Genomic DNA, 12406 nt, shown 5'->3' with positions numbered 1-12406 from the left:
CATAGTCCCACAGAGGACTGCAATAGACTAGCGTTCTGTCCAAGGGGTGTACATGTACATCAAACTGCCTCATACTATAGAAACAGGAGAAGGCTCCTGCCCTATGGGCCGTTCTGGCTCAGACATAGCAAATATAGTCCCACGGTTTGACACAACAATTGACTGACTGAGAGCAAAGGGAGGGGTAAGAGGAAATGCCTTTTTGGATGTGTAATACCCATGATTGTCCAAACAGGCATGCCTTAGCCTATCTGAGATAAATGGTGGTTGTTAACAGGTTATTTTCAGGATAGGAGAAATGGACAGTAGGATTGGGAGATATAGGGTATGTTTGTTATGGGGTATGGCTGTAGGTGTTATGGGGCAGTTTCCTGGACACAGATTAAGCATAGTCCTGTAAGAATAAGTCTAGTCCTGGGCTAAAAATATGAATCTTTCTTTTTAGCCCAGGACTAGACTTAATCTGTGTTTGGGAAACTGCACCAAAAAATGTTGTGTGTAATGTGTTTTCAATTCTTACTGGTTGTCCGGCCGGCTGGTCCCCTAGATCATTGAGGAGGTGAAGGGCTCCTCCTACTATGAGTCCCAAAGGTTCTCCTTGTTACTCAAATGTGACAGACTGGACTCTTGCAGGGTAAGTCTTCTGCCACTATAAGAATTAAAGCTACTCCTGCCCCTAGTTAACATTAACATTAAATTAACTCAATTTGACTGAATAAGGTGGCTCAGGTTTTCTTTCAATGCTGCCCTTTCATGTGTTGTTTCCCTCGCAGTCAAGCACAGTCATTCAGACTTCAGACTCGGATGAAGAGAAAATGTTGGCGCTGCCCTCTGCTCCTAGCAGTGTGGAAATGAAGGATAAAGGTAAGCCAATTCCCCCATTTGTCAACATTAACAAATGCTGCTCTGTTTCAAAGACTATCAATAGCTCCATCTTAAGTTGCTTCGTAGGGACTGAATGAGTCACTGAGGACTCTGTGAAGCAGTGAAGTGCGGTCAGTATTAAATGTGAAAATGAATGAAAAAATAACTGTAATGAAAAGTAAGTAAATATAAATTTGATCAATAATCATTGTATGTTTTTTCTGCATGATAATATCGATTTTTGAACTATACTGAACACAATTATAAGCGCATCATGTAAGGTGTTAGTCCCATGTTTCATGAACTGAAATAAAAGAACACAGAAATGTTCCATATGCACAAAAAGCTTTATTTCTCTCAAATTTTGTGCACAAATATTTCTCCTTTGCCAAGATAATACATCCACCTGACGTGTAGCATATCAAGAAGATTATTAAACAGCACGATCATTACACAGTTGTACCTTGTGTTGGGGACAATAAAATGCCACTCTAAAATGTGCAGTTTATCACACAACACAATGCCACAGATGTCTCAAGTTTTGAGGGAGCATGCAGTTGGCATGCTGACTGCAGGAATGTCCGCCAGAACTGTTGCCAGAGAATTTGATGTTAACTTCTCCACCATAAGCCGCCTCCAACGTTGTTTAGAGAATTTTGCAGTACGTCCAACCGGCCTCACAACCGCGGACCATGTGTAAGCACGCCAGCCCAGGACCTCCACATCCGGCTTCTTTACCTGCGGGATCGTCTGAGATCAGCCACCCGGACGGCTGATGAAACTGAGGAGTATTTCTGTCTGTAATAAAGCCCTTTTTATGGGGGAAAACTCATTCTGATTGGCTGGGCCTGGCTCCCCAGTGGGTGTGCCTGGCTCCCAAATGAGTGGGCATATGCCCTCCCAAGCCAACCCATGGCTATGCCCCTGCTCAGTCATGTGAAATCCATAGATTAGGACCTAATTTATTTCAATTGACTGTAACTCATTCAAATTGTTGAAATCGTTGCATGTTGTGTACAGTACATCCCAAATTTGCCGTGCTTCGCCATGTGACTTTCTCCAGCCCTTCAAACTCAATTCAAGGCATTGACATGACTTGCGCATGTGTGTCTACTTTATACTGACAACCAACGGATGCTTAAAGGCGGGCAGATAGCTTCGCTGCCTTCTCATGTGTCAATATGTCTCATTAATTTTCATTGCACTCAAATAATACACGCATATTGCATGCATGCGTATTGGTGTGAACAAAGTAATGGGATAGGCAGGAGGATAGGCAGAGCTCGCTCCTGCCTACGGACATTACAAGTCATCTGTTGCCTTTTGACGGTTACGTTAGTTTTGCTGATAGCTATGGTACTGTAAGCTGATCAGGATGGATAACATATTGCATCTGAAACCGTTTTCAAAGTTGTATTTTCTAGTGAAACAGGGTGTGATAAGAGATGGAAGTTCAACACCTGACCGACATCAAAGAAAGGGACAGAAGATACATGATCATTTCAATCTGAGTGGTATCAACGGATAAGCTGGCTCTGTGGCTTCGCTGCTAGCAGCCGACTCTACTGCTTCCCATGCCTGCTGTTCTCCACCAGTAAAAGCGGTGGACAAAAGCCGGTTACTGCGACTTGAACAACTTACCAATAGCATTCAACAATACATTTACCAGATTTCTGGAATTAAAAACCGGGGACATTTCCAGTTCGGCGGTCAATATATCATTCAAATATCTAATGTTATTAACTATGAAATAAAAAAGGGGGACAATTCCAGTTGCAAGTATTTAGTCTAACAGGCACACTGTGATAGACAGAGAAAACAACTATATTACAGAAACACTACAGACAAGACAGAACTGTCCAATCTGAACAGCCATTCAGTGGTCCTGTAGTCTGGGTAGAATAAGAGCAGAAGAGAGCATGAGCAAAATTGGAAAAACAGAAACAATAGTATATGTGAAATAATTTACAAAATAATAAAGAAATAAGTGTCATGTTTGTCATTTATTGTCATGTCTTGTCCCTGTGCTCCCCATGCTATTCGTTTCCCTCTGCTGGTCTTGTTTGGTTCTATCCCTCTCTCTCCCCCTCCCTCTCTCACTCTCTCGCTCTCTCTTCTCTCTGTCGTTCCGTTCCTGCTCCCAGCTGTTCCTATTCCCCTAATCATCATTTAGTCTTCCCACACCTGTTCCCGATCCTTTCCCCTGATTAGATTCCCTATTTATTCCTTTGTAATCCGTTCCTGTTCCGTCGGTTCCTTATATTGTATATTCCATGCTGTGATTGCGTTTCGCCCTGTCCTGTCGTGTTTTTTGCCGTGATTGTGTATCACCCTGTTCTGTCGTGTTTTGTGCCTTCATCAGACGCTGCGTGTGAGCAGGTGTCTCAGTCGACTACGGCCTGCGCCTACCCGAAGCGACCTGCAGTCTGTGGCCGCTTCTCCAGTTGTTTTCCCCTCTACAAATCTAGAGGATGTCAGTTATTCCGTTTTGAACATTATTAAACTCTGTTTCTGTTAAGTCGCTTTTGGGTCCTCTTTTACCTGCATGACAGAAGGAACCGACCAAGGAATGGACCCAGCGACTTCAGACGCTCGTTACACTGCCGTCGAGTTCCAAGGAGCCATGCTCGGCAGACACGAGCAGGAATTGTCTGCTGCTCGCCATGCCGTGGAGAACCTGGCCGCTCAGGTTTCCGACCTCTCTGGACAGTTCCAGAGTCTACGTCTCGTGCCACCTGTTACTCCCTGGCCTGCCGAGCCTCCAGAACCCAGGGTTAATAACCCACCTTGCTACTCCGGGCAGCCCACTGAGTGCCGCTCCTTTCTCACGCAGTGTGAGATTGTGTTCTCTCTCCAACCCCCACATACTCTAGAGAGAGAGCTCGGGTTGCTTACGTCATTTCACTCCTTACTGGCCGGGCTCGAGAATGGGGCACAGCTATCTGGGAGGCAAGGGCTGATTGCTCTAACAGATTCCAGAACTTTAAAGAGGAGATGATTCGGGTTTTTGACCGTTCAGTTTTTGGTGAGGAGGCTTCTAGGGCCCTGGCTTCCTTATGCCAAGGTGAACGGTCCATAACGGATTATTCCATTGAGTTTCGCACTCTTGCTGCCTCTAGTGAGTGGAACAGAGCCGGCGCTGCTCGCTCGTTTTCTGGAGGGACTCCACGCAGCGGTTAAGGATGAGATTCTCTCCCGGGAGGTTCCTTCAGATGTGGACTCTTTGATTGCTCTCGCCATCCGCATAGAACGACGGGTAGATCTTCGTCACCGGGCTCGTGGAAGAGAGCTCGCATCAACGGTGTTTCCCTGCTCCGCATCGCAACCATCTCCCTCCTCTGGCTTTGAGACTGAGCCCATGCAGCTGGGAGGGATTCGCATCTCGAATAAGGAGAGGGAACGGAGGATCACCAACCGCCTGTGCCTCTATTGCGGAGTTGCTGGACATTTTGTTAATTCATGTCCAGTAAGAGGCCAGAGCCCATCAGTAAGCTGAGGGCTACTGGTGAGCGCTACTACTCAGTCCTCTTCATCTAGATCTTGTACTACTATGTCGGTCCATCTACGCTGGACCGGTTCGGGTGCTACATGCAGTGCCTTGATTGACTCTGGGGCTGAGGGTTGTTTCATGGACGAAGCATGGGTTGAAAACATAACATTCCTTTCAGACCGTTAGACAAGCCTACGCCCATGTTTGCCTTAGATGGTAGTCATCTTCCCAGTATCAAATTTGAGACACTACCTTTAACTCTCACAGTATCTGGTAACCACAGTGAGACTATTTCTTTTTTGATTTTCCGTTCACCGTTTACACCTGTTGTTTTGGGTCATCCCTGGCTAGTATGTCATAATCCTTCTATTAATTGGTCTAGTAATTCTATCCTATCCTGGAACGTTTCTTGTCATGTGAAGTGTTTAATGTCTGCCATCCCTCCCGTTTCTTCTCTCCCTACTTCTCAGGAGGAACCTGGCGATTTGACAGGAGTGCCGGAGGAATATCATGATCTGCGCACGGTCTTCAGTCGGTCCCGAGCCAACTCCCTTCCTCCTCACCGGTCGTATGATTGTAGTATTGATCTCCTTCCAGGGACCACGCCTCCTCGAGGTAGACTATACTCTCTGTCGGCTCCCGAACGTAAGGCTCTCGAGGATTATTTGTCTGTGTCTCTTGACGCCGGTACCATAGTGCCTTCTTCTTCTCCGGCCGGGGCGGGGTTCTTTTTGTTAAGAAGAAGGACGGTACTCTGCGCCCCTGCGTGGATTATCGAGGGCTGAATGACATAACGGTTAAGAATCGTTATCCGCTTCCCCCTTATGTCATCAGCCTTCGAGATTCTGCAGGGAGCCAGGTGCTTTACTAAGTTGGACCTTCGTAACGCTTACCATCTCGTGCGCATCAGAGAGGGGGACGAGTGGAAAACGGCGTTTAACACTCCGTTAGGGCATTTTGAGTACCGGGTTCTGCCGTTCGGTCTCGCCAATGCGCCAGCTGTTTTTCAGGCATTAGTTAATGATGTTCTGAGAGACATGCTGAACATTTTTGTTTTTGTCTATCTTGACGATATCCTGATTTTTTCTCCGTCACTCGAGATTCATGTTCAGCACGTTCGACGTGTTCTACAGCGCCTTTTAGAGAATTGTCTCTACGTAAAGGCTGAGAAGTGCTCTTTTCATGTCTCCTCCGTTACTTTTCTCGGTTCCGTTATTTCCGCTGAAGGCATTCAGATGGATTCCGCTAAGGTCCAAGCTGTCAGTGATTGGCCCGTTCCAAGGTCACGTGTCGAGTTGCAGCGCTTTTTAGGTTTCGCTAATTTCTATCGGCGTTTCATTCGTAATTTCGGTCAAGTTGCTGCCCCTCTCACAGCTCTTACTTCTGTCAAGACGTGTTTTAAGTGGTCCGGTTCCGCCCAGGGAGCTTTTGATCTTCTAAAAGAACGTTTTACGTCCGCTCCTATCCTCGTTACTCCTGACGTCACTAGACAATTTATTGTCGAGGTTGACGCTTCAGAGGTAGGCGTGGGAGCCATTCTATCCCAGCGCTTCCAGTCTGACGATAAGGTTCATCCTTGCGCTTATTTTTCTCATCGCCTGTCGCCATCTGAGCGCAACTATGATGTGGGTAACCGTGAACTGCTCGCCATCCGCTTAGCCCTAGGCGAATGGCGACAGTGGTTGGAGGGGGCGACCGTTCCTTTTGTCGTTTGGACAGACCATAAGAACCTTGAGTACATCCGTTCTGCCAAACGACTTAATGCCCGTCAAGCTCGTTGGGCGTTGTTTTTCGCTCGTTTCGAGTTTGTGATTTCTTACCGTCCGGGTAGCAAGAACACCAAGCCTGATGCCTTATCCCGTCTGTTTAGTTCTTCTGTGGCTTCTACTGATCTCGAGGGGATTCTTCCTTATGGGCGTGTTGTCGGGTTGACAGTCTGGGGAATTGAAAGACAGGTTAAGCAAGCACTCACGCACACTGCGTCGCCGCGCGCTTGTCCTAGTAACCTCCTTTTCGTTCCTGTTTCCACTCGTCTGGCTGTTCTTCAGTGGGCTCACTCTGCCAAGTTAGCTGGTCATCCCGGTGTTCGAGGCACTCTTGCGTCTATTCGCCAGCGCTTTTGGTGGCCGACTCAGGAGCGTGACACGCGCCGTTTCGTGGCTGCGTGTTCAGACTGCGCGCAGAAGAAGTCTGGTAATTTTTTTTCTGCTTCTGCTCCTGGTCTTGCTGGGTCTCAGTCTGTTCCCTGCCATCGCATCTCTCCTGTTCTTGTCCCTGCCCTTGCTGTGTCTCAGTCTGTCCCTAGTTCTCATTTTTTTTTTAGAGTAGTACCCTAGTTTCCCTTTTTATCGTTTTTCGTTACGGTCCTGAGGAGAGGAGTGGGGTTCTTTCTCGGGACGTGCTGGACCGTTTGATCTATGATTTCCTCCGTTGCTGCCAGTGTTCCTCCTCGAGTGCGCCAGGAGGCGCTCGGTGAGTGGGGGGGTACTGTCATGTTTGTCATTTATTGTCATGTCTTGTCCCTGTGCTCCCCATGCTATTCGTTTCCCTCTGCTGGTCTTGTTTGGTTCTATCCCTCTCTCTCCCCCTCCCTCTCTCACTCTCTCGCTCTCTCTTCTCTCTGTCGTTCCGTTCCTGCTCCCAGCTGTTCCTATTCCCCTAATCATCATTTAGTCTTCCCACACCTGTTCCCGATCCTTTCCCCTGATTAGATTCCCTATTTATTCCTTTGTAATCCGTTCCTGTTCCGTCGGTTCCTTATATTGTATATTCCATGCTGTGATTGCGTTTCGCCCTGTCCTGTCGTGTTTTTTTGCCGTGATTGTGTATCACCCTGTTCTGTCGTGTTTTGTGCCTTCATCAGACGCTGCGTGTGAGCAGGTGTCTCAGTCGACTACGGCCTGCGCCTACCCGAAGCGACCTGCAGTCTGTGGCCGCTTCTCCAGTTGTTTTCCCCTCTACAAATCTAGAGGATGTCAGTTATTCCGTTTTGAACATTATTAAACTCTGTTTCTGTTAAGTCGCTTTTGGGTCCTCTTTTACCTGCATGACAATAAGATGATGATGAGATTGGTAACTATATAATAAATTTATACCAACCTAATCTGTATATTTCTCAGAAGAATGTATTTTCTTCAGGATTGCTCTGTCTTTGGCCAGCTTCTCCATGAACTCCTGGCAGGGGAGATTGAAGTTTGTCTTCACAACAAGCATGGCCTTGATGGTAGGAACAGTGAACCTATTTCTTGCTGCTGTCCATATATCATTCATTTGGGAGAACACTCTCTGGACTGGTGCCTTACTTCCAGGTAAGCACATGACAACATACGCTAATCTAGCCAGGTTAGTGTGTGGGATGTCATTCTCTTTGAAGTGGGTAACCACCCTGCCCCATCTTTGACTAAGCGGTGTCTCAGATGTTTTCCATTCCTCAAGCGATCCCCCCCTTTAGGAACTCTTGCAGGCCAGTAACCTCATCAAACAATGCATCCTCATTGATGGTCACATTGGAGCATTTTTTCTGCAGTGTGGCTGCTGCCTTCTGGATCTCTTCACACTGAGGTTTCCTTTTTAAAGGAGACAATGTAAATCTTATAGATTATCTGTGTGCTTTCCCCATTCTTGCAAGTAATTTCACAGCCGTAGTGAAGAATGATTGGGATGTTTTCAGAAAGCTCTCTTTCCATTTTCCTCTAGCTCTTTGAGAAGTCCTCTGACCAAAACTGAAATGAAGTTGTCATCACGTCTTGCAGTAAATTTTGCCTCAACGTTTCCCAGAATTGCAGCTGACTCCACCGCACAGTGGTCCTGGCCTTCAAGCATCTTGATCGTGTCACTGAATACGGTCAGGTTTTCATGGACAAAGGCCAGCCAAAGTTCAGTCAGTGGATCTTCGAACATTGTTCGCTGGACAACAGGGCTTTTGTCTTCAGAAAGAAAAAAGGATTTAAATGGCACGTACATTTTCAGTACTCTTTCTAGAGCAGGGAGCATGGACAGCCAGTGAACATTGCTGTGTCCTAAAATGTTATGGGACTCCTGGCCAACAAACTCACAAAAGCTCTTCAGTCTTTCTACTCTGACGGTAAAAATATGAAAATCTGAAAATATCTTTGTGAGCAGGTACTCAACATCAAGGGGAATCATATCCAAAGCTGTTCTGGCCGTGTTATGAATGCTGTGGGCAGGACTACCTAAGACAATCACCTCCCGCTGCAGAGCATTTTTAACTTTGGTATGGACATTGACCCTCCCCAGCCTATTCAGTCCTCCAAAGTTGGTATTTGTGTTATCGGCAGAGAATGCCACGACTTTGTTTTCCAGGTAAAAATTTTGGATGACCACCAGGACCTCAGCTGCAATTTCCTCTGCTGTTTCTCCTTTCAATTCAACAAAATCAATCAGTTTGTTTCACATTTTGTCCTAGCACATGTAGACTTTGGCTCATAAAGCTTCCGTGTGAGTTGTGCTCTGCTATCCATAGATCTGTAACTATGATTGTGTCGCATAGTGTGGTATGCAAAGACACCCTCCTGCACAGCTAAATCATATTCTTCTTGGAAAGGCTCTACCTTGAAGATTGTGGTGACAGAGGGCATACTAACACGGGCAATCAGAGAGGCTTTATACTTTTTCGTCTGTTGATGTTCTACCACTGTCGTTCCTCCCCCGCTGCCAATTGAAAAGGGGAATTTCAAAGGGTGCAGTGAACCATTCTATTGTTTTGACCTGAGTGTATAAATGAAAATTCTCTCATCATGTTGCCTTTAAAATGTCATCTCCGTTTCTTGGAAAGAGCCATTGTACCTCCTCCATCTGCTCTTCTTCACTCTCCTTGAGTCACTCTCCATACACTCTTAACTTTTTCTTCTCCTCAAATCTTTCTCCTCTTTTCTTCACTCGTCTTCCTTCTCTTTCTTAATTTCTTTCTCTTTACCTTTCCACCTCACTCTTCAACACTCTAATCGCTTCACTCTTTTTACTCCCTTTAATTCTTCTCCTTCCTCTCCAATCTTTAATAATAAATAGTACACTATTAGATAAAATACTTTGGTTAACAGATTCCCATTGGTTGCCTCATTTTTGTATTTTCTCTCAAAAACATTGTTTGGAATAATAAATTGGCTCTGTAATCATATCTTTACATTTCTTCCTCTATCTGACTTGCCTTGTTAAATAAAGGTTATATAAAAATTCATATAAATCTAATGAAAATATCTCCTTCACAGTTCTTCCTATCCAGTCTTCATCCTCTCCTTCCTTTCCACTCTCTAACAGAAAACATTATGTCGATGTAATCTTATGTCATAAGGTGAATGCACCAATTTGTAAGTCGCTCTGGATAAGAGCGTCTGCTAAATGACTTAAATGTAATGTAAATGTAATCCATAAAAATTTCAAAATACATTTTCACACTATTAAAATTGTAATCTACAAATAAATATTCTCATATATCGCATTAGTTTAATATAATCATATTTTCAAAATAGCCCGTCCGCTGCATGTTTACATGTGAATGTTTTATAACCTAGCTACCATCACAGTAGCTAGCTAACCTAGTCTATATAGCTAACGTTAGCTAGCATAGCCTATTTAAAACCTTATAGTGCAGATCATCTATCTATATAATACATTGTGACATTATATACATCACTACTGTAGCTAGTGTCTCAAACGATTGTAACTTACCTGGCTAGAAAAGACATTTGTGGTGATGTTGTGGTTTCACTTGACACTTGCTAGCTTCTGGATGTGTTTTCCACAGCAGCTTTCTCTAAAACTAGCGCAAGCAAGTAGTTAGTAGAAGAAGAAGAGTGTGAATGAAGCTGCTATAGCGAGCAACACAAGCACAATGCGATTGAGACATCAACCGCTGCACGGTCTTTCTTGCCACGTAAAATATTATTTCACTTTGCGGTCTGTTTTTAACCTCTCTGAACCACCAATCCCGGATCCGGTATAATTGTCATCAGCAACGCTGAATAGCATAGCGCCACAGTCAAATAATATAGGTGGAAAGTATTCATATTCATGAAATCACAAGTGCAATATTGCAAAACACAGCTTAGCCTTTTGTTAATCCACCTGTCATCTCAGATTTTGAAATTATGCTTTACAGCAAAAGCGATACAAGCGTTTGTGTAAGTTTATCGATCGCTCGACAAAACAATAAGTACACTTAGCATCAGGTAACTTGGTCCCGAAAATCAGAAAAGCAATCAAATTAATAGTTTACCTTTGATGATCTTCGGATGTTTTCACTCACGAGACTCCCAGTTAGACAACAAATGATCCTTTTGTTCCATAAAGATATTTTTTATATCCAAATACCTCCGTTAGTTTGGCGCGTTATGCCCAGGAATCCACCGGAAAGAGCGGTCACTACAACGCAGACAAAAATTCCAAATTATATCCATAATGTCCACAGAAAAATGTGAAACGTTTTTTATAATCAATCCTCAGGGTGTTCAAATATCTATTCGATAATATATCAACCGGGACAGTTGGCTTTTCACTTTCTCTTTTGCGCACAACTCACTCTGAGAGCCCCCACCTATCCACTTACGCAATGTGGTCGTTCACGCTCATTCTTCAAAATAAAAGCCTGAAACTATGTCTAAAGGCTGTTGACACCTTAGGGAAGCCATATAAAAAGGAATCTGGTTGATATCCCTTTAAATGGGCAATAGGGATGCTTAAGAACAGAGATGTTTCAAAAACAGGGGCACTTCCTGATTGGATTTCCCTCAGGTTTTAGCCTGCAAAATCAGTTCTGTTTAACTCACAGACCAAATTTGGACAGTTTTGGAAACTTTAGAGTGTTTTCTATCCTAATATGTCAATTACAGTGGGGAAAAACAGTTTGTCAGCCACCAATTGTGCAAGTTCTCCCACTTAAAAAGATGAGAGGGGCCTGTAGTTTTCATCATAGGTACACTTCAACTATGACAGGCAAAATGAGAGAAGAAAATCCAGAAAATCACATTGTAGGATTTTTAATGAATTTATTTGCAAATTATGGTGGAAAATAAGTATTTGGTCAACTACAAACAAACAAGATTTCTGGCTCTCATAGACCTGTAACTTCTTCTTTAACCTGTTGCGTCGAGCAATCCCGTATCCGGGAGTGTAATTATAGCCTCAAGCTCATTACCATAACGCAACGTTAACTATTAATGAAAATCGCAAATGAAATGAAATAAATATATTGGCTCACAAGCTTAGCCTTTTGTTAACAACACTGTCATCTCAGATTTTCAAAAAATGCTTTTCAACCATAGCTACACAAGCATTTGTGTAAGAGTATTGATAGCTAGCATTCAGCAGGCAACATTTTCACAAAAACAAGAAAAGCATTCAAATAACATCATTTACCTTTGAAGAACTTTGGATGTTTTCAATGAGGAGACTCTCAGTTAGATAGCAAATGTTCAGTTTTTCCAAAAAGATTATTTGTGTAGGAGAAATCGCTCCGTTTTGTTCATCACGTTTGGCTAAGAAAAAACCCCGAAAATTCAGTCATTACAATGCCGAACTTTTTTCCAGATTAACTCCATAATATCGACAGAAACATGGCAAACGTTTAGAATCAATCCTCAAGGTGTTTTTCACATATCTATTCGATGATAAGTCGTTCGTGGCAGTTTGGTTTCTCCTCTGAAGCAAATGGTAAAATTCACGCAGCTGGAGATTACGCAATAATTGCAACGGAGGACACCAACCGGAGCACCTGGTAAATGTAGTCTCTTTATGGTCAATCTTCCAATGATATGCCTACAAATACGTCACAATGCTGCAGACAACTTGGGGAAACGACAGAAAGTGTAGGCTCATTCTTTGCGCATTCACAGCCATATAAGGAGACATTGGAACAAAGCGCATTCAAAATCTGGGGCATTTCCTGTTTGAAATTTCATCTTGGTTTCGCCTGTAGCATCAGTTCTCTGCAGATTTGGAAACGTCAGAGTGTTTTCTTTCCAAAGCTGTCAATTATATGCATAGTCGAGCATCTTTTCGTGACAAAATATCTTGTTTAAAACGGGAACGTTTGTT

At 44.0% G+C, this 12406-nt stretch overlaps 1 protein-coding gene across 4 annotated transcripts in view; it reads left to right on the top strand.

Annotated features, from left to right (window-relative positions):
- si:dkey-220o5.5 (actin filament-associated protein 1-like 2) overlaps window positions 1–12406 on the top strand; it is a 135105-nt gene that overhangs the window by 95243 nt on the left and 27456 nt on the right. For all 4 annotated transcript variants that reach the window (XR_006838491.1, XR_006838492.1, XM_046346562.1 and 1 more), the window contains exons 8-9: window positions 548–634; window positions 774–864. Coding sequence is in view for 2 of the 4 variants with exons in the window: in XM_046346562.1 (XP_046202518.1) it covers window positions 548–634; window positions 774–864 (178 nt within the window). In the remaining 2 variants the exon portion in view is untranslated. The remainder of the gene's footprint in view (window positions 1–547; window positions 635–773; window positions 865–12406) is intronic.

This window comes from Oncorhynchus gorbuscha, linkage group LG04 (assembly GCF_021184085.1).
Source record: "Oncorhynchus gorbuscha isolate QuinsamMale2020 ecotype Even-year linkage group LG04, OgorEven_v1.0, whole genome shotgun sequence".
Taxonomy (NCBI): Eukaryota; Metazoa; Chordata; class Actinopteri; order Salmoniformes; family Salmonidae; genus Oncorhynchus; species Oncorhynchus gorbuscha.
Note: the sequence above shows the minus strand (reverse complement) of the source record. Positions and strands in the feature narration are given on the sequence as shown.